Source organism: Oncorhynchus kisutch, linkage group LG29, assembly GCF_002021735.2.
Source record: "Oncorhynchus kisutch isolate 150728-3 linkage group LG29, Okis_V2, whole genome shotgun sequence".
NCBI classification, from domain to species: domain Eukaryota; kingdom Metazoa; phylum Chordata; class Actinopteri; order Salmoniformes; family Salmonidae; genus Oncorhynchus; species Oncorhynchus kisutch.
In genome coordinates, this window is record NC_034202.2 from 915,623 (window position 1) to 942,726 (window position 27,104).

Sequence of the window (27,104 nt, forward strand, 5' to 3'; positions counted from 1 at the left end):
TCTAGGACAACAAGTCTTCTCAACAGTTTTTACCCCCAAGCCATAAGACTCCTGAATAGGTAATCAAATGGCTACCCGGACAATTTGTATTGTGTGCCCTCCCAACCCCTCTTTTACGCTGCTGCTACTCTCTGTTTATCATATGCACATTTACTTTAACTATACATTCATGTACATACTACCTCAATTGGCCCGACCAACCAGTGCGCCCACACATTGGCTAACCGGGCTATCTGCATTGTGTCCCACCACCCACTCTTTACGCTACTGCTACTCTCTGTTCATCATATATGCATAGTCACTTTAACCATATCTACATGTACATAGTACCTCAATCAGCCTGACTAACCGGTGTCTGTATATAGCCTCGCTACTTTATAGCTTCGCTACTGTTTTTCACTGTTGTTTTTATTTCTTTACTTACCTTTTTTTGCACTATTGCTTAGAGCCTGTAAGTAAGCATTTCACTGTAAGGTCTACTACCTGTTGTATTCGGCGCACATGGCAAATAAACTTTGCTTTGAATCAAGGCGCCCTCTCCGAAAAGGTTAATTGACCCAAAGTCCCACACTGTGACATGCAAATGAGTGAAACCGACTGCACAAATGACACCATTCTGGAATTTATATATTTTTTTTATGTGGGCGCCCCATGCCGCCCCTGGCAAAATACCGCCCTGGGTGGCTGCCCATGTCTAAATCCGCCACTTCCAACAAGTGATATATGTTTCAGCAAAATTGGATTTTTTTGTATTAACAGCAATGATTATTGACTATACTCCATGGATGGAACGTAAAGTCGCAGAAAATAAAGGTTGTGTTGGCAGCTGCAGAGAGGTGTTTGGGTGTGTGAGACTTAACATTAGAAGGAAGTGTTACAGTGTGTTTAGCAGTGATTGTCCCATCCTTTCAGGCTGTTGGCCTGAAGTAGGACTAAATACATTTAAATTGTGGAGTAGGGTATTTATTATTATATCATTTTATTTTTTGTGAGTGTAGTGTTATATGGTAGGGTATTTGTTGTATTATATATATTTTTGTAACTATTTAAGCAAAGTATAAGGGAGTTATACTCCAGTCTAGTAGATGGCGGTAATGCAACATTTATTGGATGCCAACTGCCGTTAAACCTCATTGATGAAGAAAACGTCGATCAGAGCGGCCATTATACAGCGAGTTTCCTTTGTAGGGGGCGACAGGGAACTAACAGTGCCGTCCCACACGGTGTATACGTGGGACATACAAATAACAGGAAGATTAACTAGCTTTGTATTGAGGATATCGGTACCGACAATAATCAGTGATGAGCTCGTTGATGATAGAGAGCTGCGCATCATTAGGTTAGCTACAACGCCATCCATAGTTCCGGTTGACGTTATTTCATTACTTCACCATATCCACCAGTTAGCTAAAAGACGATAAAGTCTTTACGATGGAATTAGACCAATGGGTCGAGCAACTGAATGAATGCAAGCAACTATCGGAGAATCAAGTCAGAACGCTCTGCGAAAAGGTAAGGACATCCAACTGAGTGCGTTTCTTCAACGCTAGCTTCTCACCGATAACTAGCGGACAATTTGTATGTCAGATAGCTCTCCCTGACCGAGGGCTGCAGTCCAAACACAAAGACACACCCTATCCCCTCAGCCCTCAAAGGAAGTGGACACTTCTGATGACGTCTGACGAGTATACAGTTGCAGGGCAAGGGAGGAGTGATTTTTAAATGGATCGCCCTTGCCCGGAAATGTGTCACTAGTTCATCCCGCGATGGTTGTGTATTCAGCCACCGGTGGTGCTTTATTTGCGCTACAGTCAATTATGAGTGCATGTCTACTTATATTAGCTATATAATTATTAATATATGCCTACTGTATGATAGCTAGCAAATTAATTAGGTAACTAACGTTAGCCTGCCTATCTGAAACTTCAGAAGGAAAATTTCCAAAAGATAGCAAAAAAAACATATTTGCTTTTAGGAGATGTGTTTGTGTAGTCATGTGCATTAGTAGCACAATTTCTAAATATTTGCATTTGTTTTTACTTACAATTTGTATGTAGACTCCTCTATTCATGTTTTTTAAAAGTTTTGTCAGGCTTTTCTTAGCGGTTGTGCAATTGTCACAAATTGTATTATGGGGAATTTCAGGCCCCGGAGTGAACATAATTGTACACTCGCAAACTCAACTAAAAACGTGGGCTGTGGGGCTTACGTTGCAAATTTCCCTTGCTTGGCTAATCATTTGTACCACCCTCCAAGATGGTGATGGGGATTCCCCCAAGGGAATAAGTCAAGGGTAAGTGGACGAGGGTATGTCTTTTATGAGTTTGAACCGCAGCCACAATAGTCCCTGTACTCAAGAAAGTGAAGGTAACCTGCCTAACCTCTTTCAAAAAATATATCAGCTGAAATTGTTGCAACCTCTGTTACTAGCCTGTTCAACCTCTTTTGTATTGTCTGATATCCCCAAAGATTGGAATGCTGCCGCGGTCATCCCCCTCTTCAAAGGGGGATACGCTCTAGACTCAAACTGCTACAGACCTATATCTATCCTTCCCTGCCTTTCTAAGGTCTTCAAAAGCCAAGTTAACAAACAGATCACTGACCAGTTCGAATCCCACTGTACCTTCTCCGCTATGCAATATGGTTTCCGAGCTGGTCATGGGTGCACCTCAGCCACGCTCAAGGTCTTAAACGATATCATAACCGTCATCGATAAGAGACAATACTGTGCAGCTGTATTCATCGACCTGGCCAAGGCTTTCGACTCAATCACCACATTCTTATCGGCAGACTCAACATTCTTGGTTTCTCAAATGACTGCCTCGCCTGGTTCACCAACTACTTCTCTGATAGTTCAGTGTGTCAAATCGGAGGGCCTGTTGTCCGGACCCCTGGTGGTCTCTGGGCGTGCCACAGGGTTCAATTCTCGGGCTGACTCTTTTCTCTGTATACATCAAATAATGTCGCTCTTGCTGCTGGTGATTCTCTGATCCACCTCTACGCAGACGACACCATTCTGTATACTTCTGGCCATTCTTTGGACACTGTGTTAACTAACTTCGAGATGAGCTTTAATGCCATACAACTCTCCTTCCGTGGCCTCCAACTGCTCTTAAATGCAAATAAAACTAAATGCATGCTCTTTAACCGATCACTGCCCGCACCTTCCCACCTGTCCAGCATCACTACTCTGGACGGTTCTGACTTAGAATATGTTGACAACTACAAATAACTAGGTGTCTGGTTAGTGTAAACTCCTTCCAGACTCACATTAAGCATCTCCAATCCAAAATTAAATCTAGAATTGACTTCCTATTTCGCAAAAAAGCATCCTTCACTCATGCTGACAAACATACCCTCGTAAAACTGACTATCCTACTGATCTTTGACTTCGGCGATGCCATTTACAAAATAGCCTCCAACACTCTACTCAGCAAATTGGATGCAGTCTATCACAGTGCCATCCATTTTGTCACAACTCCATATACTACCCTTCACTGCGACCTGTATGCTCTCGTTGGCTGGCCCTCGCTTCGTATTTGTCGCCAAAACCTCTGGCTCCAGGTCATCTACAAGTCTTTGCTAGGTAAAGCCCCGCCCTATCTCAGCTTACTGGTCACCATAGCAGCACACACCCGTAGCACATGCTCCAGCAGGTATATTTCACTGGTCGCCCCCAAAGCCAATTCTTCCTTTGGCTGCCTCTCCTTCCAGTTCTCTGCTGCCAATGACTGGAACGAATTGCTAAAATCACTGTTTGGAGACTCATATCTCCCTCACTAACTTTAAGCACCAGCTGTCAGAGCAGCTCACAGATCACTGCACCTGTACATAGCCCATCCAACTATGTCATCCCCATACTGTTATTTTTTTTCTTCTTTTCTCCTTTGCACCCCAGTATCTCTACTTGCACATTCATCACTCCAGTTTTTAAATTGTAATTATTTCGCCACTATGGCCTTTTTATTGTCTTACCTCCCTTATCTTACCTCATTTGCACACGATGTACATAGACTTTTTTTTCTATTGTGATATTGACTATTTGTTTGTTTATCCCATGTGTAACTCTGTCTTGTCGCACTGCTTTTCTTTATCTTGGCCAGGTCGCAGTTGTATATGAGAACTTGTTCTCAACTAGCTTACCTGCTTCAATAAAGGTGAAATAAAATGTTTTAAAAAAAATGACTACCGCCCTAGCACTCACGTCGTTAGCTAAGAACTCACATCAACACTATCATCCCTCAAACCCTTGCCTAGACCCACTCCAATTTGCATACCCCCCCAGAATGCTGTTCAAATCAAACCAAACTTTGTCACATGCACCAAATACAACATGTGTAGACCTTACTGTGAAATGCTTACTTACAAGCCTTTAACCAACAGTGCAGTTAAAGGAAGAGTTACCAAAATATTTACCAAATAAACTAAAGTAACAATAAAAGAAAAATCAGGCTTTATACAGGTGTACCGGTACCGAGTCAATGTGCAGGGATTCATTGACTACAGCTCAGCGTCCGACACCATAGTGCCCACAAAGCTCATCACTATGCTAAGGAGCCTGGGACTAAATACCTCCCTCTGCAACTGGATCCTGGACTTCCTGACGGGCCGCCCCTAGGTGGTACGAGTTGGCAACCACATCTGCCACGCTGATCCTCAATGTGGGGGTGGGTGCTTAGTTCCCTCCTGTACTCCCTGTTCACCCAAGACTGTGTGGCCAAGCACGACTTAAACACCAAGTTTGGTGACAACACAGGTAGGCCTGATCATCGACAATGATGAGACAGCCTATAGGGAGGAAGTCCGAGACCTGGCAGTGTGGTGACAGGACAACCACCTCTCCCTCAACGTGAACAAGACAAAGGAGCTGGACTACAGGAAAAGGAGGGCTTAACACGCCCCCATTCACATCAACGGCGCTGAAGTGAAGCGGGACGAGAGTTTCAAACTCCTTGGTGTCCCCATCACCAACAAACTATCATGGTCCAAAAACACCAAGACAGTCGTGAAGAGGGCACGACAACACCTATTCCCCCTCAGGAGACTGAAAAGATTTGGCATGGGTCCCCAGATCCTAAAAAGTTCTACAGCGGCACCGCTGAGAGCATCCTCACCGCCTGGTATGGCAACGGCTCGGTATCCGACCTTAAAATGCTACAGAGGGCAGTGCGTACGGCCCAGTACATCGCTGGGGTCAACCTTCCTGCCATCCAGGACCTATATACTAGGCGGCGTCAGAGGAAGGCTCCAAATTATTTAAAAATGTTTACCCTGCTGCTACTCGCTGTTTATTATATATGCACAGTCACCTTACCCCTACCTACTAACCTGTACCCCCGCACATTGAATCGGTACCGTTACCCCCTATATATAGCCTCATTATTATTATTATTATTATTTTGTGTTACGTTTATTATTGTTGTTTATTTTGTAAATATTTTCTTAACCAACAATGCAGTTCAAGAATGAGTTAAGGGCTTGTAAGGTCTGTAGACCTTACCTTTTCATGGTATTTGGCACATGTGACAAATATGAATTGATAACTATGGGTGTGTGTTCGTAAATTCAATCTGGAGTGCTGGAGTGCGCTCTGGTCGTTTGTAAATTCATCAGTTATTCTGCGCTCTGGCACACTCAGATGAGAGCGCTCTGAAATCAAAGTATATTTTTTTAATACATTTTTTATGTAACCTTTTATTTAACTAGGCAAGTCCATTAAAAAAAATCTTATTCTTACCCCGGCCAAACCTGGACGACACTGGGCCAATTGTGCGCCGCCAAATGGGACCAATCACGACCGAGATACAGCCTACAAGCCAGAGTGAATTTAGGAACGCACTCTATGTTTCCATTACTGGGCGTTACAGGTTAGTTTAGCTATCCAAAATGCCGACATCGTATCGCCCAGAGCAGGTTAGTTTAGCTATCCAAAATGCCGACATCGTATCGCCCAGAGCAGGTTAGTTTAGCTATCCAAAATGCCGACATCGTATCGCCCAGAGCAGGTTAGTTTAGCTATCCAAAATGCCGACATCGTATCGCCCAGAGCAGGTTAGTTTAGCTATCCAAAATGCCGACATCGTATCGCCCAGAGCAGGTTAGTTTAGCTATCCAAAATGCCGACATCGTATCGCCCAGAGCAGGTTAGTTTAGCTATCATCCAAAATGCCGACATCGTATCGCCCAGAGCAGGTTAGTTTAGCTATCATCCAAAATGCCGACATCGTATCGCCCAGAGCAGGTTAGTTTAGCTATCCAAAATGCCGACATCGTATCGCCCAGAGCAGGTTAGTTTAGCTATCATCCAAAATGCCGACATCGTATCGCCCAGAGCAGGTTAGTTTAGCTATCATCCAAAATGCCGACATCGTATCGCCCAGAGCAGGTTAGTTTAGCTATCATCCAAAATGCCGACATAGTATCGCCCAGAGCAGGTTAGTTTAATAATCTGTCTATATTCTCAAAGTCTAAATGTATCTTATAAACATCCGTGTCCAGTTGTAGGTGATTCTACAAAAAACAGAACTCCTATATTAAATCCATATTTTGTATAGTTTAGAGTGAGAAATGCATCTTCCATGTTGTGCAGGTCTTTGTTTTGGGGCGAACTGTGTGGCACTGTCGTCCACTTCTACACGTGTCTGCGTTACATAAAACGACTAGTTGCTGCAAAGTACACATCATTTGTCCCTCCCGCAGCACACCATAACATTATCCACAGACCATTTTAGAATCTGACCTCTGTGGAGCTTGCCCTCCATAATGGCCTTGGGGGAATTCTTCCTATTGTGCCTTACCACAATAGTATGTGTTAGTGCCAAGAAAATCTCTCACCAGGGGTTTGAGGGAAAATAAGTTGTCATCATAGACCTGGTGATCTGACAAGAGAGAGCCCCACATGAGCTCTATGACACCTAAGGCTAAGCCAAGCTCTGTTGCTTCATCCCCCTGATCTGTGTACACACTGAAAGTAAGGCAGTAGCCAGTCAAGGAGTCAGACACCATATTTTTATCCCCCACTTTTTTGGGGCATTTACTGCTTTCACAGTAGCCTACCGTTGGTAGATGACGTAGTAGTTGAAGTAGTTTGGGGAAATTCTCTTGCAGTTTTCTGATAAAAAGCCTGACTTTGTAATTTCTGTCACATTGGCTGAATTTAGATCGAAGAAGTACATGTATTTACTGTCATTTTGGCCGATACCGATATTTTCCTTGCCAAAAAACCGGTACCGATAACCGATATTTAAATAATTGTGGCCTTTTTAAGTATTATAGTACAGTTAAATAGTTGAAACACACTGACCAAAAAGTTATTTTGTTGCCATCTACATATGTCCCCATTTCCAGTAAAACCTATTTCTTTCACTTACTTGCTGTGTTGTTTTGTTCAGTCTCAACCAGGATTTCATCATACATGTCAATCAGTGAAGTTTCAGCTCTGTCTGTCCGTGGCCTCTTCCTCCGTGCGCACTGTCACTGTGTCCGTTTCCATCTTGTCCAGCTGTATTTAATATTTCACATAAACCCTGTTTCTTGTCTGCATCGAAGTAGCAGTCCTTGTACCTAGCATCGAGCATGGCGGTGACACAGTGGAGGCTCAGAGAGAGTGCCTGTTAAAGAAGTAGCAGTCCTTGTACCTAGCATCGAGCATGGTGGTGACACCGTGGAGGCTCAGAGAGCGTGCCTGTTAAAGAAGTAGCAGTCCTTGTACCTAGCATCGAGCATGGTGGTGACACAGTGGAGGCTCAGAGAGAGTGCCTGTTAAAGAAGTAGCAGTCCTTGTACCTAGCATCGAGCATGGTGGTGACACAGTGGAGGCTCAGAGAGAATGCCACCAAATCGCTTGTTCAGTACTTTTGTAAGTTTAACCCCACGGTCTGTGTGGGCAGTTTTGTTGAGCATGCATTTCAATGCCATGACAGGGCATCACGTCTGCTGCAGGCACAGTTGATAAGCTTATTTCTCCAGTCAGTTATTTGAATGGAGCTAGGAGTGTGTTCATGTTTCAAACATGTTCTCAAATGCCATTGAAATGGCAGCAGCGGTATGAGAACCAGCACAGTCTTGTGCTTTCCTCTACTAAATCCTCGTCGACCCACTGTACTGTCACACTCGGCATGTTCATGGGGCTGACATCGCTGGTCCAAATGTCAGTTGTGAAGCTAATAGCAGTGACGCCCATAACAAGTAGCTCATGGTTGTGCTTTTCAATAATAATAATGCGTAACTCCGCCAGGGCAAAAAAAAAAAATCGAATGACTGCTTGACTTGTTTAGTTGTTGGAAGTGTGCACTTAGTATTTTTCAGCTTTTGTTCTCTGTAGCGCAGTATTTTTTTGTGGCGTCGTTACGTCATCTACCTACGTTTATATAGGTATGCACGTCAGCTTTGACATTGGTTTTGCACATCGGAGTTAGACTAGACATCGGGCCGCTATTGGCATTTTTAGCTAATATTGGCCGATTTGGATGCGTCTGCATCCGCCTATGTCACACTTCCATATCTGCGTTGAAAGGTGACAGAGTTAGAGCGTTGTTTGTCAGACCATGAGACATCTTGAAAATCGGTCTTCTCACAAAATCGCCTGGATCGTCGGAACGGTATGGACTACAAACACATCTATGGAAAGATGAGACTCAAGAAAACGATGGCGCTCTACAACAAGCGTCTTAGGACTTGTCTGAAGTCGGTACAGCCGATCTGCCAACTTCCGTCTGAAGCGTCCAAACAGTTTGGGCTACACACTAGTATGATCCCTCTGTGGAAAGGTGAGACTCTCACGTACATGTTTTTCTCTAGGATGCCCACAGGCCTCACAAGACTGGTCTGAAGGTCCCCTGTACTGGAAGTATAAATGTAGACTGTAAATATAGGACAGACACTACAGAAGGACATACCTATGGAATTTGTTGGTGTGGGCTAATAGCAGTAAGGTCAAATAAAATGTACATGAAGTATCCCTACAAAAAATATTTTAAGGGGTCGTAAAATTCTAAATCAAATAGAAAAATCATCCTTAGTATAACCTTCGTTAAACGATTCCATGTAGCTTAGTAAAACCCCCCCTCCTCCTCCTGCTTAGATGGGGCGTAGACTCTTATGGGTTAAACACCATATTTGGTGGGAAAAAACAGACTCCTACTGCTTTCAAAAAACACTTCAATACCTCATTGGCATGTCACTTTAGGCCCAGGCTGGGTTGTGCAAGGAATGGTGAGACACAGGGCAGACACAACAGGCTGGGCTGTTGCTCCCCATAGATGCTCCTCCTCTCTACTCCCCTCTCCTTCCACTCCTCCCTCCCTCGTCCTCTCTGACGGATGGATGATCAGACAGGATAGAGGACACAAAGACGTTCATGGATGACCAGCAGGGTCCGATTATAACCGTAAAAGCTGTATAGTCAACACAGGGCTGTTACGGTGACCGTATTACTGTCACACCAGCGTTCACGAATCATGACCGCAGTCAAATTCCACGTGACCGTTTAGTTACGGTAACTGGGCTTCTCCAAGCTCTGATGCTGCTGATGCTCATGAGTAGCAAACCAAACTTGCTAAATGCTTGGTACTCAGCACTCTATTGTCCCTCTAGTTACTCTGACATCAATGCAAATGTTGTCGAAAATCAGAGCCCATATGCTCATGTTGCGCAATATTTCTATAGGCTATGCAATTGTTTGAGAACTGAGTGATGACCTCTATTAAAAAGAGGTACCATCAGCTTTCTATAGGCTCGGCCTACTATATTTATTTATCATTTCCTAATATTAAGCACATTGCTTTGCTTTACAACTGGAGTAAAGCCTACCTGGTTGGTATGAAAATGAACCACAGGAAAACGCATCCTCCATTTGCTGTTTAAGTGCATATGACAAGTGTTTTTTTTCCACCCGGCCACTGTTTCTAGACAGGTGCATGATAATGGTCCATTCTAAATCAAAACAAAATTCACACACATTATTTAGTATTAGTGATGCACCGATATGATATTTTTGGCCAATACCGATATCGGGTATTTTCCTTGCCAAAAAAAAAGGCTACCAATAACTAGAGCTGGGCGATATGGCCAACATCTCATGTCCCGATATAGGTCATTTCATATCCCGATAACGATACATATCATGATATAGCACATTTAAATCTCATGTCCCGATATAGGTCATTTCATATCCCGATAACGATACATATCATGATATAGCACATTTAAATCTCATGTCCCGATATAGGTCATTTCATATCCCGATAACGATACATATCATGATATAGCACATTTAAATCTCATGTCCCGATATAGGTCATTTCATATCCCGATAACGATACATATCATGATATAGCACATTTAAATCTCATGTCCCGATATAGGTCATTTCATATCCCGATAACGATACATATCATGATATAGCACATTTAAATCTCATGTCCCGATATAGGTCATTTCATATCCCGATAACGATACATATCATGATATAGCACATTTAAATCTCATGTCCCGATATAGGTCATTTCATATCCCGATAACGATACATATCATGATATAGCCCATTTTCTGTAAATGTATTAAATGACCACGTGTAAAGGCCTATTTCTTATTACATTGTTAATAATGCTCAACAAATAAAAGGTACTTTTTTCAATTAAGCATGTAATACAATATGAATGTATAAAAGGTAACTATAGTTGTAAAGAATATAAATATAGGCCTAAAATATATATTTAGCGGCTTGCCTGTTTTGCATGTTTTTTTTGGGCATTAATACGTGTCACATCAATTTGCATTTGGTACCTTGGGTCGTGTGTTAGCACCAACTCACGAAACCCCTGTTTCTTGACCGTGTAAATTGGGACCATGTCTTTGCAGTTGTAAGTTGTAACGGCAGCTGTTATCTCCTTCCAACTTCGTGAGTCTTTGACATATGGTGTGACGAGGGCAAAAGCCTCTTGCAACGTCTGAGTCGGGGGGGTTGTTTTGAGCACTCGACCGTAGACTCTCTCCGTACTGTTTCACATGATACTTGCGTAGGTGGTAAAAGAGGTTAGTGGTGTTTGAGCCTGTTGTCGGGACTGGCCTGCAGCATATTTTGCAGAGGATGGTTTTCTGGTCCGTCAGACTTTTCATACCCAAACCACATCCATGTGACCGAAGTAGCACCTCTTAGGTATGAGCTCTGTGTCACATTCACTCTCCTCCATGTTTGTTTGTGTTGCAAATTTCCTTCCACACAATACGTGTGGAAGAACACAGAGCGTTGTCCAATTGACAAAAAATATTGCCGAACTGGATCAGGCAGTGCATGGTTGACATTGAGTAAATTGCCAAGACTCCTATTTGATATAGGCCATTTCAATGAATATGTTATATTTACACAAAGAGAGCGAACAATGTAGACAGAGCTAAGAGTCTCACCAAAGCAAAGGAAAATATCCAGTCAGAAAACACTTTTCTCGCTCTCTCTCTCTCTCTCTCTCTCAGATGATCTGGGCCAATAGCAGAAGTCTATTTTTATAGTGGACACTCCAGTGTCTTATTGTTATACAAGCCAAAATGCTATATTTTCTCTCCATACGATACACAGCATAAACAGTTGAAGTCGGAAGTTTGGGGTCATTAAAACTTGTTTTTCAACCACTCCACAGATTTCTTGTTAAAAACAATCTAAACATAGAATTGACTGAAATCGTACATCTATGCATTCCCCCCAAAATGCGGTGCATTCTTCACATCTCAAATAGTGTGAGCTATACAGCAATTGGAATACTGAATGATTTCATAAATACAGCAATACAAATGTGCATGCAGCCTTGAAAAACATATTAGTCATACTGTGACGTTCTCCTTGGGTATAATCAGGAATCGTGGCCAATATCTAACGTTATGAATATACATTGCTGTCATGTGTTGAGATAATGAAGATCACCAAATGCAGTGGTTGAGATATTATCTTCAGATTATGTTGCCTTAATGTTTTGGGAAGGTCATGACATTATCAATCCATTTCGTGGGGGTTGGTCGTGGTTACGTAACGTGTTTGCTGGGTATTTGGCAAAGGAAACATTTCTGGTTGGTCTCGGAATGTAAAACCGTTAGGAAGGGAAATTTTAAAAACGGGATTAAGTGAAGTGGCAGCAAATATGTTGAATAAGCAACTAATGAGCAAGTTTGTCAAAATCCTTTAGGCTTATACCTTTCTTGCCTGGCGACTCACCCTGAATTTAATTCCGCTGCTCAATCGATCGCTACATGCATTCATTGTGGAAAGAAACATCAGTTGGCCGACGCGATGTGGATGGGTAGCCAGGCAAATATCTTTCAGCCTAATACGTATTTTTACTTAGTTTTGTAGCTCTTTTTTAGAAGCATGCTTTTTGTAATTAATTGTCTTCACCAAGTTTACCTGGAATTTAGCCCGAAAGGATTTGACAAATGTGAAATGTCCAAACTACATCAGTCATTTGATTGTTTGACCTCAATCAGTTTCATGGAATATGCATTTAGATCTTGAATTACTGTGTTTGTGAACGAATTAGAGCAGGTGTTAACTATTAGCCTTGTATTTTTTGAGGACTATTCAGCTTCAGCTAACCACCCTAAAATCTTTTTAGAAATGAACAGTAACATTATAGGTCTACTATGCTCTGATATTATATTCTGTTATGTAAAATACAAATTAATCATTGTGATCTTGCAACTTTACTAAACAAGCACCATTGTGAAAAGTGATAAATATAAAATTCATTCTAATAATAAGTGTTGAGTGACTATTAGGCATAGGTAACAGATCTTGATGCAATGATGTTAACCCTATCAGTCCTGAGACCCCAGCAAAAATCTGCTTTTAATGTATCTGCATGTCCAGCCCTCACATTTAGCCTTACAATGAAGTGTTTTACCATTTTCTTTTCAGGACCGTAGAAGTAGAACACAAAACAATTTGACATAAACAGTTACATTCATGAGTTTTATTGACAACAACAAAAAGTCTGCCAAAGCAAAAACTTGATTAAATATAAATGTTTATGAATTCTGTAAGTACAGAAATGGTTTGCTCACTGGGAAATTAATATACTGGTCGGTGACAACTGCGTGGCGTTTGGGACAGCAACTATGTGAGCTTATTACTGAATTATAGACTAGAGGTCGACCGATTTTTATGATTTTTCAACGCAGAGGACCAAAAAAAGCCGATACTGATTAATCAACTTTTTTCTCTTTTTTGTAATAATGACAATTACAATAATACTGAATGGACACTTATTTTAACATAATACATCAATAAAATCAATTTAGCCTCAAATAAATAATGAAACGTGTTTTTAAGTTGGTTTAAATAAGGGAAAAACTAAGTTTTGGAGAAGAAAGTAAAAGTGCAATATGTGCCAGGTAAGAAAGCTAAAGTTTCAGTACCTTGCTCAGAACATGAGAACATATGAAAGTTGGTGGTTCCTTTTAACATGAGTCTTCAATATTCCCCGTTAAGTTTTAGGTTGGAGTTATTATAGGAATTATGACGCGTTAACTATTTCTCTCTATACCATTTGTATTTCATATACCTTTGAATATTGGATGTTCTTATAGGCACTATAGTATTGCCAGTGTAACAGTATAGCTTCCGTCCCTCTCCTCGCCCCTACCTGGGCTCGAACCAGGGACACATCAACAACAGCCACCCTCAAAGCCGCGGCCCTTGCAGAGCAAGGGGAATAACTGCTTCAAGGTCTCAGAGAGAGTGACGTCACCGATGGAAAGCTAGTAGCGCACACCCCGCTAACTAGCTAGCCATTTCACATCGGTTACACCAGCCTAATCTCGGGAGTTGATAGGCTTGAAGTCAAACAGCTCAATGCTTGAAGCACAGTGAAGAGCTGCTGGCAAATGCACGAAAGTGCTATTTGAATGAATGCTTATTAGCCTGCTGCTGCCCACCACTGCTCAGTTAGACTGCTCTATCAAATAGGTCATTAGGTTTAGGTAATTAATATGGTCAAAACCGGAAACTATCATTTTGAAAACAAAACATTTATTCTTTCAGTGAAATACGGAACCGTTCCGTATTTTATCTAAAGGGTGGCATCCCTAAGTCTAAATATTGCTGGTACATTGCACAACCTTCAATGTTATGTCATAATTATGTCCAATTCTGGCAAATTAATTACGGTCTTTGTTAGGAAGAAATGGTCTTCACACAGTTCACAACGAGCCAGGCGGCCCAAACTGCTGCATATACTCTGACTCTGTTTGCACGAACACAAGAGAAGTGACACCCTTTCCCTAGTTAAAATAAATTAATGTTAGCAAGGAAATATTAACTAAATATGCAGGTTTACAAATATATACTTGTGTATATGCAACGCAGGACAAGCTAGATAAACTGGTAATATCATCAATCATGTGTAGTTAACTAGTGATTATGTTAAGATTGATATTTTTTATAAGATAAGTTTAATGCTAGCTAGCAACTTACCTTGGCTTCTTGCTGTACTCGCGTAACAGGTAGTCAGCTTGCCACGCAGTCTCCTCGTGGAGTGCAATGTAATCGCCCACAATCGGTGTCCAAAAATGCAGATTACTGATTGTTAAGAGAACTTGAAATCGTCCCTGATTAATCTGTCGACCTCTATTATAGACACCATGTCCTGGGATTTCCAATGATCTACTTCAATCCAGCCCGCAAATTTATATATATTTTTTTATGCATTAAATATTATATTTGAGTTACGATTTTGAGAGGGGGTATAGGAAATGGGTATGTTCCTTGATACAGTTGGTAAAGCTGACGACTTCTCCGAATTGAGGCTGACTGGCTGGGCGACTTAGCTTTCGGTGCGAACATATTGGGGCATCTGAACGATCTGAATGTGAAACTGCAGGGAAATTGTGTTTTTGTGCATGAATGGTATTCCAATGTGGAAGCATTCAAGGCCAAACTTATGTTGTTATCCAGACAAATGAACAGCCGGTCTCACTCATTTTCCAACATTGCCTGCACTGAACGCGCCCACATTGCAGTGCCGCACTGAGACATACAGTAGCACTTTAATCTACCTGCATGCTGAGTTTTCCCCCCGCTTCACCAAGATCGAGACCTCATATACCTTTGAATATTGGATGTTCTTATAGGCACTATAGTATTGCCAGTGTAACAGTATAGCTTCCGTCCCTCTCCTCGCCCCTACCTGGGCTCGAACCAGGGACACATCAACAACAGCCACCCTCAAAGCATCGTTACCCATCGCTCCACAAAAGCCGCGGCCCGAGACCTGAGCTGGAGCTTGTATCTTTCGACAGTGAGAGCACCACCAGCCACACACCACAATTGGAGCTCATTGACATCCAACGTGACAGTGCTCTGAAGGAGAAGTACAAAACGGCAACAATAGACCAGTTCTATGGCTCACTGAATGAAACAAAGTTTCCAAACGTTAAAAAGCACACACAAAGGATGTTTGTTTTATTTGGGTCCCCATATGTGTGTTGTTCTCAGTCATGAATTACAATCCCGTCATAGGTCAAATTTAACAAATTACCACTTGTCAGCTGTTCAAAGAATCTCTACATCAAAGATGACACCAGACTTTGATGCCCTTGCCAAGAGAGGTGACCAGACCCATTGTTCACATTAAGACTTGAATAACCGTGACTGGGGTAGACAAGAATTATGCCTTTTCATGGTGATTGTTATGCAGTGAGAATTCGGGCTCCAGTTCGGACTCTACAGACGTTTTTGTATAAAAGCCCCGGTCTCACAAACTGCACTTGCTCAGCCCCCCGTTAATCATGCAGACTAATGTTTGGTATCTACGGATGCAGAAGAAATGGACAAATCCAAGTGTACAACTATTTAAAGTCTGTAGCTCAAACACACTATGTTTAAAAGTGGTTGGAAGTCCAAAATGCTCCAGCCATACGGTGGGACTCATTGGGTTAAAGAAGTTGAACAAGCTTGTGGTGCTGAAGGATAGCTCTGCACATTCGACCAGTTCAGGAACAAACAACAATATGCCTATGACTACGTGATATAGCTATTTATAGGCTATAGCCTAATATAAATGTAAATATCATTGCACTGTTTGCGAGGACAACTTTATTGCGAGTAGGCATTTCATTGTATTGTGTAGCTTCAAACTTGACCACATAGTTCCAAAACAGTGCTTTTGGAAAGTATTCAGACTCCTTGACTTATTCCACATTTTGGTACATTTACAGCCTTATTCTAAAATGGATTAAATTGTTTGTTTTCATCAATCCACACAAAATAATGACAAGACAAAAACAACTTTTTAGATTTCTTTGCAAAAAAACCCTGAATTGACATTTTACATGAGGATTCAGAATATTTACTCGGTACTTTGTTGAAGCACATTTGGCAGTGATTACAGCCTCAAGTCTTCTTGGGTATGACGCTACAAGCGTGGCACACCTGTATGTGGGGAGTTTCTCCCATTCTCTGCAGATCCTCTCAAGCTCTGTCAGGTTAGATGGGGAGAATCGCTGCACAGCTATTTTCAGGTCTCAGGTCTGGCTGGGCCACTCAAGGACATTCAGAGACTTGTCCCGAAGCCACGCCTGCATTATCTTGGCTGTGTGCTTTAGGGTCATTGTCCTGTTGGAAGGTGAACCTTCGCCGAGGCTGAGGTTCTGAGCACTCTGAAGCAGGTTTTCATCAAGGATCTCTCTGTACTTTGCTCCATTCATCTTTTCTTCGATCCTGACTCCTCTTCCCGCTGAAAAACATCCCCACAGCATGATGCTGCCACCACCATGCTTCACCTTAGGGATGGTGCCAGGTTTCCTCCAGATGTGACTCTTGGCATTCAGGCCAAAGAGTTCAATCTTGGATTCATCAGACCAGAGAATGTTGTTTCTTATGGTCTGAGAGTCTTTAGGTGCCTTTTGGCAAACTCCAAGCGGGCTGTCATGTGCCTTTTACTGAAGATTGGCTTCCGTCTGGCCACTCTATCCTAAAGGCCTGATTGGCGGAGGGCTGCGGAGATGGTTGCCCTTCTGGAAGATTCTCCCTTCTCCACAGAGGAACTCAGGAGCACTGTTAAAGTGACCATTGGGTTCTTGGTCAGCTCCCTGACCAAGGCCCTTCTCCCCTGATTGCTCAGTTTGGCTGGGCGGCCAGCTCTAGGAACAGTCTTGGTGGTTCCAAACTTTTTTATATTTAAGAATGATGGAGGCCACTGTGTTCTTGGGGACCTTCAATGCTACAAAAAAAGGTATGGAACAACACATCTGCCACTCTGATCCTCAGCACGGGGGCCCTTCAGGGGTGCGTGCTCCGTCCCCTCATGTGTACTCCCTGTTCACACATGACTGCACGGCCAGGCACGACTCCAACACCATAATTTAAGTTTGCCGATGACACAACGGTGGTAGGCCTGATCAACAATGACAAGACCGCATATAGGTAGGAGGTCAGAGACCTGGCCAACAACAACCTTTCCCTCAACGTAATCAAGAAAAGGAGAACTGAGCACGCCCCCATTCTTATTGACAGGGCTGTAGTGGAGGTTGAGAGCTTCAAGTTCCTTGGTGTCCACATCACTAACAAACTAACATGGTCCAAGCACACCAAGACAGTCATGAAGAGGGCACGACAAAACCTATTCCCCTCAGGAGACTGAAAAGATTTGGCATGGGACCTCAGATCCTCAAAAGCATCTACAGCTGCACCATCGAGAGCATCCTGACTGGTTGCATCACTTCCGGGTATGGCAACTGCTCGGCCTTTGACCGCAAGGCACTACAGAGAGTAGTGCGCACTTCCCAGTACATCACTTGGGACAAGCTTCCTGCCAGCCAGGACCTCTGTACCAGGCGGTGTCAGAGGAAGGCCCTCAAAATTGTCAAAGACCCCAGCCATCCCAGTCATAGACTGTTCTCTCTACTACCGCACGTCAAGCGGTACCGGAGAGCCAAGTCTAGGTCCAAGAGGCTTCTAAACAGCTTATACCCCCAAGCCATAAGACTCCTGAACATCTAATCAAATGGCTTTTTGCATTACCCCCCTCTTTTATGCTGCTGTTATTGTCTATGCATAAGTCACTTTAATAACTCTAACCACATATGTGTATATTACCTCCTTTACTATATTACCTTGACTTACTGGTGCCCCCACACATTGACTCTGTACCCCTGTATATAGCCTCACTATTGTTATTTTATTGCTGCTCTTTAATTATGAATATAGAACTTATGTTTTTTTTTTTTTTTTGAGGGGGGGGGGGTCAGCTTAATGTTGTGGAAAGATTGTTGATTCCATCAATGTAATTCTCTGCATCATTTCCAATCCCCCATTTGTTTTTGTTTTGGTAAAAATATATATTTCCATATACAGTGGGGAGAGCAAGTATTTGATACACTGCCGATTTTGCAGGTTTCCCTACTTGCAAAGCATGTAGAGTTTTTTTTTTTTAATCATAGGTACACTTCAACTGTGAGAGACGGAATCTAAAACAAAAATCCAGAAAATCACATTGTATGATTTTTAAGCAATTAGTTTGCATTTTATTGCATGACATAAGTATTTGATACATCAGAAAAGCAGAATTTAATATTTGGTACAGAAACCTTTGTTTGCAATTACAGAGATCATATGTTTCCTGTCGTTCTTGACCAGGTTTGCACACACTGCAGCAGGGATTTTGGCCCACTCCTCCATTCAGACCTTCTCCAGATCCTTCAGGTTTCGGGGCTGTCGCTGGGCAATACGGACTTTCAGCTCCCTCCAAAGATGTTCTATAGGGTTCAGGTCTGTAGACTGGCTAGGCCACTCCAGGACCTCAAGATGCTTCTTACGGAGCCACTCCTTAGTTGCCCTGGCTGTGTGTTTCAGGTCGTTGTCATGCTGGAAGACCCAGTCACGACCCGTCTTCAATGCTCTTACTGAGGGAAGGAGGTTGTTGGCCAAGATCTTGCGATACATGGCCCCATCCATCCTCCCCTCAATATGGTGCAGTCGTCCTGTCGCCTTTGCAGGAAAACATCCCCAAAGAATGATGTTTCCACCTCCATGCTTCACGGTTGGGATGGTATTCTTGGGGTTGTACTCATCCTTCTTCTTCCTCCAAACACGGCGAGTGGAGTTTAGACCAAAAAGCTCTATTTTTGTCTCATCAGACCACATGACCGTCTCCCATTCCTCCTCTGGATCATCCAGATGGTCATTGGCAAACTTCAGACGGGCCTGGACATGCACTGGCTTGAGCAGGGGGACCTTTGCGTGTGCTGCAGGATTTTAATCCATGACGGCATAGTGTGTTACTAATCATTTTCTTTGAGACTGTGGTCCAGCTCTCTTCAGGTCATTGACCAGGTCCTGCCATGTAGTTCTGGGCTGATCCCTCACCTTCGTCATGATCATTGATGCCCCATGAGGTGAGATCTTGCATGGGGAGCCCCAGACCGAGGGTGATTGACCATCATCTTGAACTTCTTCCATTTTCTTATAATTGCGCCAACAGTTGTTGCCTTCTTACCAAGCTGCTTGCCTATTGTCCTGTAGCCCATCCCAGTCTTGTTCAGGTCTGCAATTGTATCCCTGATGGCCTTACACCCTCTCTGGTCTTGGCCATTGTGGAGAGGTTGGAGTCTGTTTGATTGAGTGTGTGGACAGGTGTCTTTTATACAGGTAACGAGTTCAAACAGGTGCAGTTAATACAGGTAATGAGTGGAGAACAGGAGGGCTTCTTAAAGAAAAACTAACAGGTCTGTGAGAGCTGGAATTCTTACTGGTTGGTAGGTGATCAAATACTTATGTCATGCAATAAAATGCAAATTAATTACTTAAAAATCATACAATGTGATTTTCTGGATTTTTGTTTTAGATTCCATCTCTCACAGTTGAAGTGTACCTATGATAAAAAATTACAGACCTCTACATGCTTTGTAAGTAGGAAAATCGGCAGTGTATCAAATACTTGTTCTCCCCACTGTATAATATATAAGACGAGGACAAAGGACGTCTGACTGCTATGTCATCTTGGATGTCGTTAGTAATGTAAGAAATAAAAATACATTAATAAACCAAAATACTGCAAAGTTTCCTAAGAGCAAGAAGCGGGGGAACCCTCTGTCGGGTTACTTGTCTTGCAGCCTTTCATTCACCCTCTTGAATAAATGTTTACATTTGTATACACCAGTCACTGATGTTTTCTGTAATCCACTTTTTGTTCCCCTCTTCAGGCTAAAGAGATCCTGACCAAGGAGTCCAACGTGCAGGAGGTGCGCTGTCCTGTCACGGTGTGCGGAGATGTGCACGGCCAGTTCCATGACCTCATGGAGCTTTTCAGAATCGGGGGCAAATCGCCCGACACCAACTACCTATTCATGGGGGACTACGTAGACCGAGGCTACTACTCGGTGGAAACAGTCTCGCTGCTTGTCGCACTAAAGGCAAGTGAACTCTGAACTTGATGAGTGGGCTGAAACCACAGTATTTCATTTTCTAGTATAAAGTCTGTCTTGCTGCCAGGGGTTGGAACTGGTTCAGTGAACAGGACCAAAAACCGGAAAATTAGTAATTTTTTAGAGGAACCGAAACAACCAGGAGCGAAAGTGCGATTATTATTTTTTTTTCCACATGGGAACCACTTAATAATGTTATTTTACGTTCCAGGCATTTTTTTCAGTCACACAAAAAAGCGCAACAAAGCGCCTATACAAAGCCCTCACTCTGTCACTCAAATACGTTTCTATCTGCCAGTAAAAAATCTTTGCCAGTGCATGTAGGCTACCTGCCCCTCCACCTCCGAAATATAGTCTACTGGTAGAAAAAAAGTGTGTGTGTTTTTCCAAATGCGGCGGAGAGTGCATAATTGTAAATGGTTTTGATTACAATGCGGTTTAGTTTTCACATGGTGGCACCGTGCTGCTGTCACATTCTTTGTAATGAAAAATGCCTTAACTCAAGTTTTTTAGGCCTAGAGCTTTTGGAGCTAAACTCTCTCTTGCTCCGCAGGTCCGTTACCCAAAGCGCATCACGATACTGCGGGGGAACCACGAGAGCAGACAGATCACCCAGGTGTATGGCTTCTATGACGAGTGCTTGAGGAAGTACGGCAATGCCAACGTGTGGAAATACTTCACAGACCTCTTCGACTATCTCCCCCTGACGGCCCTTGTCGACGAACAGGTAACACAAGTGCACAAGTTATTATTATTGTCAAAGACAATGTTATTTTATGTCATTATGTGCATCCCAAATGGCACCCTTTTTCCTTTATAGTGCACTACTTTTGACCAGGGCCTGATTTTTCACCAGGGTCCATAGGGCTGTGGTCAAAAGTAGTCAGAAGTTTACATACACTTGTAGGTTGTCATGAAAACTTGATTTGTCAACCACTCCACAAATTTCTTGTTAACAAACTATAGTTTTGGCAAGTCGGTTAGGACATCAGCTTTGTGCAAGACACCAGTAATTTTTCAAACATTTGTTTACAGACAGATTATTTCACTTATAATTCACTATCACAATTCCAGTGGGTCAGAAGTTTACATACACTAAGTTGACTGTGCCTTTAAACAGCTTGGAATATTCCAGAAAAGGATATCATGGCTTTAGAAGCTTCTGATAGGTTAATTGACATCATTTAGTCAATTGGAGGTTTACCTGTTGATGTATTTCAAGACCTACGTTCAAACTCAGTGCCTCCTTGCTTGACATGGGAAAAATCCCCCAAAATCAGCCGAGACCTCAGAAATAAAATAGACCTCCACAAGTCTGGTTCATCCTTGGGAGCAATTTCCAAATGCCTGATGGTACTATGTTCAACTGTACAAACTATAGTACCCAAGTATAAACACCATGGGACCACGCAGCCGTCATACTGATCAGGAAGGAGATGCGTTCTGTCTCCTAGAGATGAACGTACTTTGGTGTGAAAAGTGCAAATCAATCCCAGAACAACAGCAAAAGACCTTGTGAAGATGCTGGAGGAAACGGGTACAAAAGTATCTATATCCACAGTCAAATGAGTCCTATATCGACATAACCTGAAAGGCCACTCAGCAAGGAAGAAGCCACTGCTCCAAAACCACCATAAAAAAGCCAGACTACGATTTGCAACTGCCCATGGGGACAAAGATCGCACTTTTTGGAGAAATGTCCTCTGGTCTGATGAAACAAACATGTTTGGCCATAATGACCATTGTTATGTTTGGAGGAAAAAGGGGGACGCTTGCAAGCCAAAGAACACCATCCAATCGTGAAGCACAGGGGTGGCAGCATCATGTTGTGGGGGTGCTTTGCTGCAGGAGGTACTTGTGCACTTAGGAAAATAGATGGCATCATGACGATGGAAAATGATGTGGATATATTGAAGCAACATCTCAAGTCATCAGTCAGGAAATTAAAGCTTGGTTGCAAATGGGTCTTCCAAATGGACAATGACCCCAAGCATACTTCCAAAGTTGTGGCAAAATGGCTTAAGGACAACAAAGTCAAGGTATTGGAGTGGCCATCACAAATCCCTGACCTCAATCCTATAGAAGATTTGTGGGCAGAACTGACAAAGTGTGTGCGAGCAAGGAGGCCTACAAACCTGACTCAGTTACACCAGCTCTGTCAGGAGCACTGGGCCAAAATTCACCCAACTTATTGTGGGAAGCTTGTGGAAGGCTACCTGAAATGTTTGACCCAAGTTAAACCATTTAAATGCAATGCTACCAAATACTAATTGAGTGCATGTAAACTTCTGACCCAATGGGAATGTGACGAAAGAAATAAACCTGAAATAAATCCTTCTCTCTGCTATTATTCTGATATTTCACATTCTTAAAATAAAGTGGTGAATCTAACTGACCTAAGACAGGGAATGTTTACTAGGATTAAATGTCAGGAATTGTGAAACTGAGTTTTAATGTATTTGGCTAAGGTGCATGTAAACTTCCGACTTCAACTGTACATAATAGGGTGCAATTTGGGATATACATTGAATGTTATGCATAAGTTCAAAGGAAGCCTTCCTAATTATGTTTGTGATTTAAATGTAGGGAACAACCCTCTTATCCAAAGTGACTTGTCTCACGTAAAGGTAAATCACGTCTATTCTTTCGTCCTATGCTGTAGATCTTCTGCCTGCACGGTGGCCTCTCCCCCTCCATAGACACACTGGATCACATCCGGGCACTGGATCGCCTGCAGGAAGTTCCACACGAGGTCAGTGTTGTCTGACAGAGGAACTAATTAGTCAGCCCTGTCAACCATGCAGACAGTGGGGGTAGGATACTAGCTAGCTGTCAGCACCGAGAGGGGCTGTCAGATGGTATGAGGTCGACTGCATGGTGTGGTGGTGTTGACCTACCGCAGTGTTCGAGCTAAGCCCCAGGTTGTGTTCAGTAGGCACCAAATGGAGTACAATAGGGAGACCTTAACTGGACTTGTCCATGGTGAAATAATCCTTTTTATTTTCTGTCTGTTTTGCTACGTCGTGCCATAATGAACATGGCCCTGGTCTCTTTTCGAGGCTTAGACTATTCAGGTTCCAATGCATCAATGTCATTGATGGCTGCAGTCTTATGACAAATATTAGGATTATTTCTCTCCTTTGCAATCCTACTGCCCATTACATATTTAATATGATCTCTGTGTTCAAGCCATCCTCCATAAGGTCAGAATCCCTGTGCGGCAATTTATTGAGGGCTGCTTTTCGGGTGTATTTCAGGGGCCCATGTGTGACCTGCTGTGGTCAGACCCAGATGACCGCGGGGGCTGGGGCATCTCCCCCCGAGGTGCTGGCTACACCTTTGGGCAGGACATCTCGGAAACCTTCAACCATGCCAACGGTCTTACCCTTGTGTCCCGTGCCCACCAACTTGTCATGGAGGTAAACCCAGTTATGCTTTTAGTTTAGGCAGTTAATGTTTATGCTCAGTGTCTTTATATACTTGGTTGGTGTAGTTTTAGTATCAAAGCATGTAGCAATTACAGTGATTCTGGGAGTAAAATGCTTCTGTAGATGGTTTAGAATTTGAATTCTCCCATGGAAGAGAGGACAATTTTTCTAAATGTTTCAAGTCAAATATTGTAGTACTTCCGTTCTGTACATGGAACCTGAAGGTCTGTTAAGACAGCCCAGGGGGAATTGAATTTGAGATGTCAAAATGAACAGATATCGCGGTAAGAGCAGATGTAGCCTACACACACTTGAGTTAGCTTGCCCTCTATGTCTTTGTAGATGTTTCAGCTGGAAGCTACTGTGCAAATGTTAGCTGTTTAACATGGATAAATAATTCAGGAGTCTTGTGTACGCCGTTTTCATTTATAGTATTATCCACTACCGGCTTTGAGGGAGGAGCTGGCGGCTTGTGTCCAAAATGGAACCCTATCCCGCACGTAGTGCACTATTTTTGAACAGGCCTCTCTTTAAAATTTGCTGAGGGGAATAGATTGCTATTTGGGACGCATCCTGGGAGTTCACCTGACTCAGAATTCCAGGGCCAGAATGTAGAGTTGGAAATTAAGCTGTGTACTGTATACATATAACTACTTCTTGTAAGGGAAGGGTTTAAGTACCTAAAATACATATATGGCATATTCCCTCAGAAAGATCTAACTAATGATTAGAATAAGCAATTTAAGGTTCACTTAACTTTTTATGGTGATGCTGATTTTTGTTTTCCAGGGCTACAACTGGTGTCATGACCGAAACGTTGTCACCATCTTCAGTGCACCAAACTACTGCTATCGCTGTGGCAACCAAGCTGCCATCATGGAACTGGACGATACTCTTAAATACTCTTTGTAAGTGACATTGAGGTTCTGAGGCTCTAAGGACAGGTGAACTCAGATGAGTGTTTATAACCAGGTTTCCATCCAACCAGTTCATACAGATTAATTACCTGATGCATTAGAGTCACTACCAGACTGATGGAAACAGGATATGCTGGTACAATTGTATAAATGTCGACAGACAATTTGTTGGTTCGACACGGGATCTTTTCAAATCAAATTTTATTGGTCACATTCACATGGTTAGCAGATGTTATTGTGAGTGTAGTGAAATGCTTGTGCTTCTAGTAAAAACAGTGCAGCAATATCTAACAGGTAATATCTAACAATTCCACAACAAATACCTAATGCACACAAATCTAGTAAAGGAATGGCATAAGAATATATACATTCATGGATGAGTAACGTCAGGGCGGCATTTTTGTGTCTGTAAAATGTATAAAGTGAGAAATGGCGGTGGAAATGCATTTTATGTGCAAATATTGGTATAATAACCATCATATTGAAGTCAACTTGATATGTTGTGTGGTCCTCCCACTGCGACTCGGGAAAGCATGCAGTTTATTAGGCCACAGATTAAATAAATGATAATGAACTGCACAGAGTGGTGAAAGTGCATGGTGGGGAGCTTGATGCACCTTTCTTATTCTGGTGATGTTTATTTATCAATGCATGGCTGCCGTTTGACATACATATTGTCCTTAATAATCTCGTCCAGGTACCTGCACTGTATCTGCCAGCTGTTTGCTATAGTGCACGTGCCAAGACCAGAGTGGATACATTTGTTGTTTAATGCAACAGTATTTGTGACACTACATTATTTTTATTTGCAGTACGTCTACACGCATAGTCCTGTATCCGCAATAAGTCTGTTTGATTTGTGCTAATTTTCCAAAATTTGATGCATTTTTCCATGAATGCTGTGTTCTTTTGCTATCAATGCACAAACATAACTATCAATGCTGCTGAATTCATAGTTGTTGTTTCTCAGCTGTGTAGCATTTATTTGGATGATTTTTAGTTCTCAGTGATTATATTATAAATAAAAATATATACAGTGCCTTCAGAAATGATTCACACCCCTGGACTTTTTCCAGATATTTTTGTTACAGCCTGAATGTAGAATGGATTCATTTGAGATGTTTTTGTCACTGGTATTGTCACACAATACTCCGTAATGTCAAAGTGGAATTATTTCACTTACAAATGAAAAGCTGAAATGTCTTGAGGCAAGTATTCAACCCCTTTTGTTATGGCAAGCCTAAATAAGTTCCAGAGTAAAACAAATGTTGCTTAAGTTGCATGGACTCTCTGTGTGCAATAATAGTGTGTAACATCATTTTTGAATGACTACCTCATCTTTGTACCCCACACATACAATTATCTGTAAGGTCCCTTTGTCGAGCATTGAATTTCAAACACAGATTCAACCACAAAGACCAGGGAGGTTTTCCAATGCCTCGCAAAGAAGGGCACCTATTGGTAGATGGGTAAAAATGCCGGCATTATTGTAATTGATTGTAATTGTTCTGTAATGGTCTTCATTGGAGCCATCCTAATGTTGTATTTCCCGTCCTCCTCCAGCCTTCAGTTTGACCCTGCACCTCGACGCGGGGAGCCCCATGTCACCCGCCGTACCCCCGACTACTTCTTATAAACACCCACTGGCCTGGTGGTGGAGGAAGAAGACTGCAAGACCGCTACAGCAATCAACAAACCCCCAAAACCTGTGTGCATCTGACCTGTTAAAATATGAAAGCACTGACATGGACCAAAATGTGCCATATACGCATTTAGTACATAATACAAATTGCCCTGTGTCTCAGTAATGCAACACAGTGTTCTGTTTGAGCCTTTACTGTAGTTGCCTGCTGTATAATATTGATCGCAATGTTATTTTGTTCATGGGCTCTACACACAGAGAGAAAGCATCCCTATATACAGTATTTCCCATTATTGCGTCTGAGCGCACAGGCACTGCCATTGAGGCAATCTCTATTTTGAAGTGGTCGATTTTCTTCACGATTGGCTGATCTCTCCTGATTACCCGGTTGGCCATGATTTCCAACGGGGGGGGAGCAACTGTACATTACTCTGCACAAAAAACATGATAACTTGCTTACTTTCCCCACCCAAATATCACTGGACAATGATACATTTTCCATTGGCAATGCCTGGAATGTGAATAACGGTATTTTATACAGATGCACAAGCTTACATCCCCAGCCCACTCTTCTTCACCATACTTCTTCCTACTCTTCCCCTTGGGCTAATCTACCTGTTTATTTTCCTCTGTATATTTGTCATGAAATGATTGCCTCTTTGATGCATTTGAACTAATAAAGTACTTATAATTGTAAATGACACCAAA

The 27,104-nt window shown here is 42.4% G+C and overlaps 1 protein-coding gene across 1 annotated transcript; it reads left to right on the forward strand.

The window, feature by feature from the left end:
* Nucleotides 1-1,137: 1,137 nt before the first annotated feature.
* Nucleotides 1,138-27,104, forward strand: LOC109873995 (serine/threonine-protein phosphatase 2A catalytic subunit beta isoform). Its single transcript, XM_020465731.2, has 7 exons — nucleotides 1,138-1,512; nucleotides 20,188-20,397; nucleotides 20,963-21,136; nucleotides 23,072-23,161; nucleotides 23,667-23,828; nucleotides 24,627-24,745; nucleotides 26,318-27,104. Exons 1-7 carry the CDS (start codon nucleotides 1,432-1,434, stop codon nucleotides 26,388-26,390), a joined length of 909 nt encoding a protein of 302 aa, XP_020321320.1. The 5' UTR covers nucleotides 1,138-1,431; the 3' UTR covers nucleotides 26,391-27,104.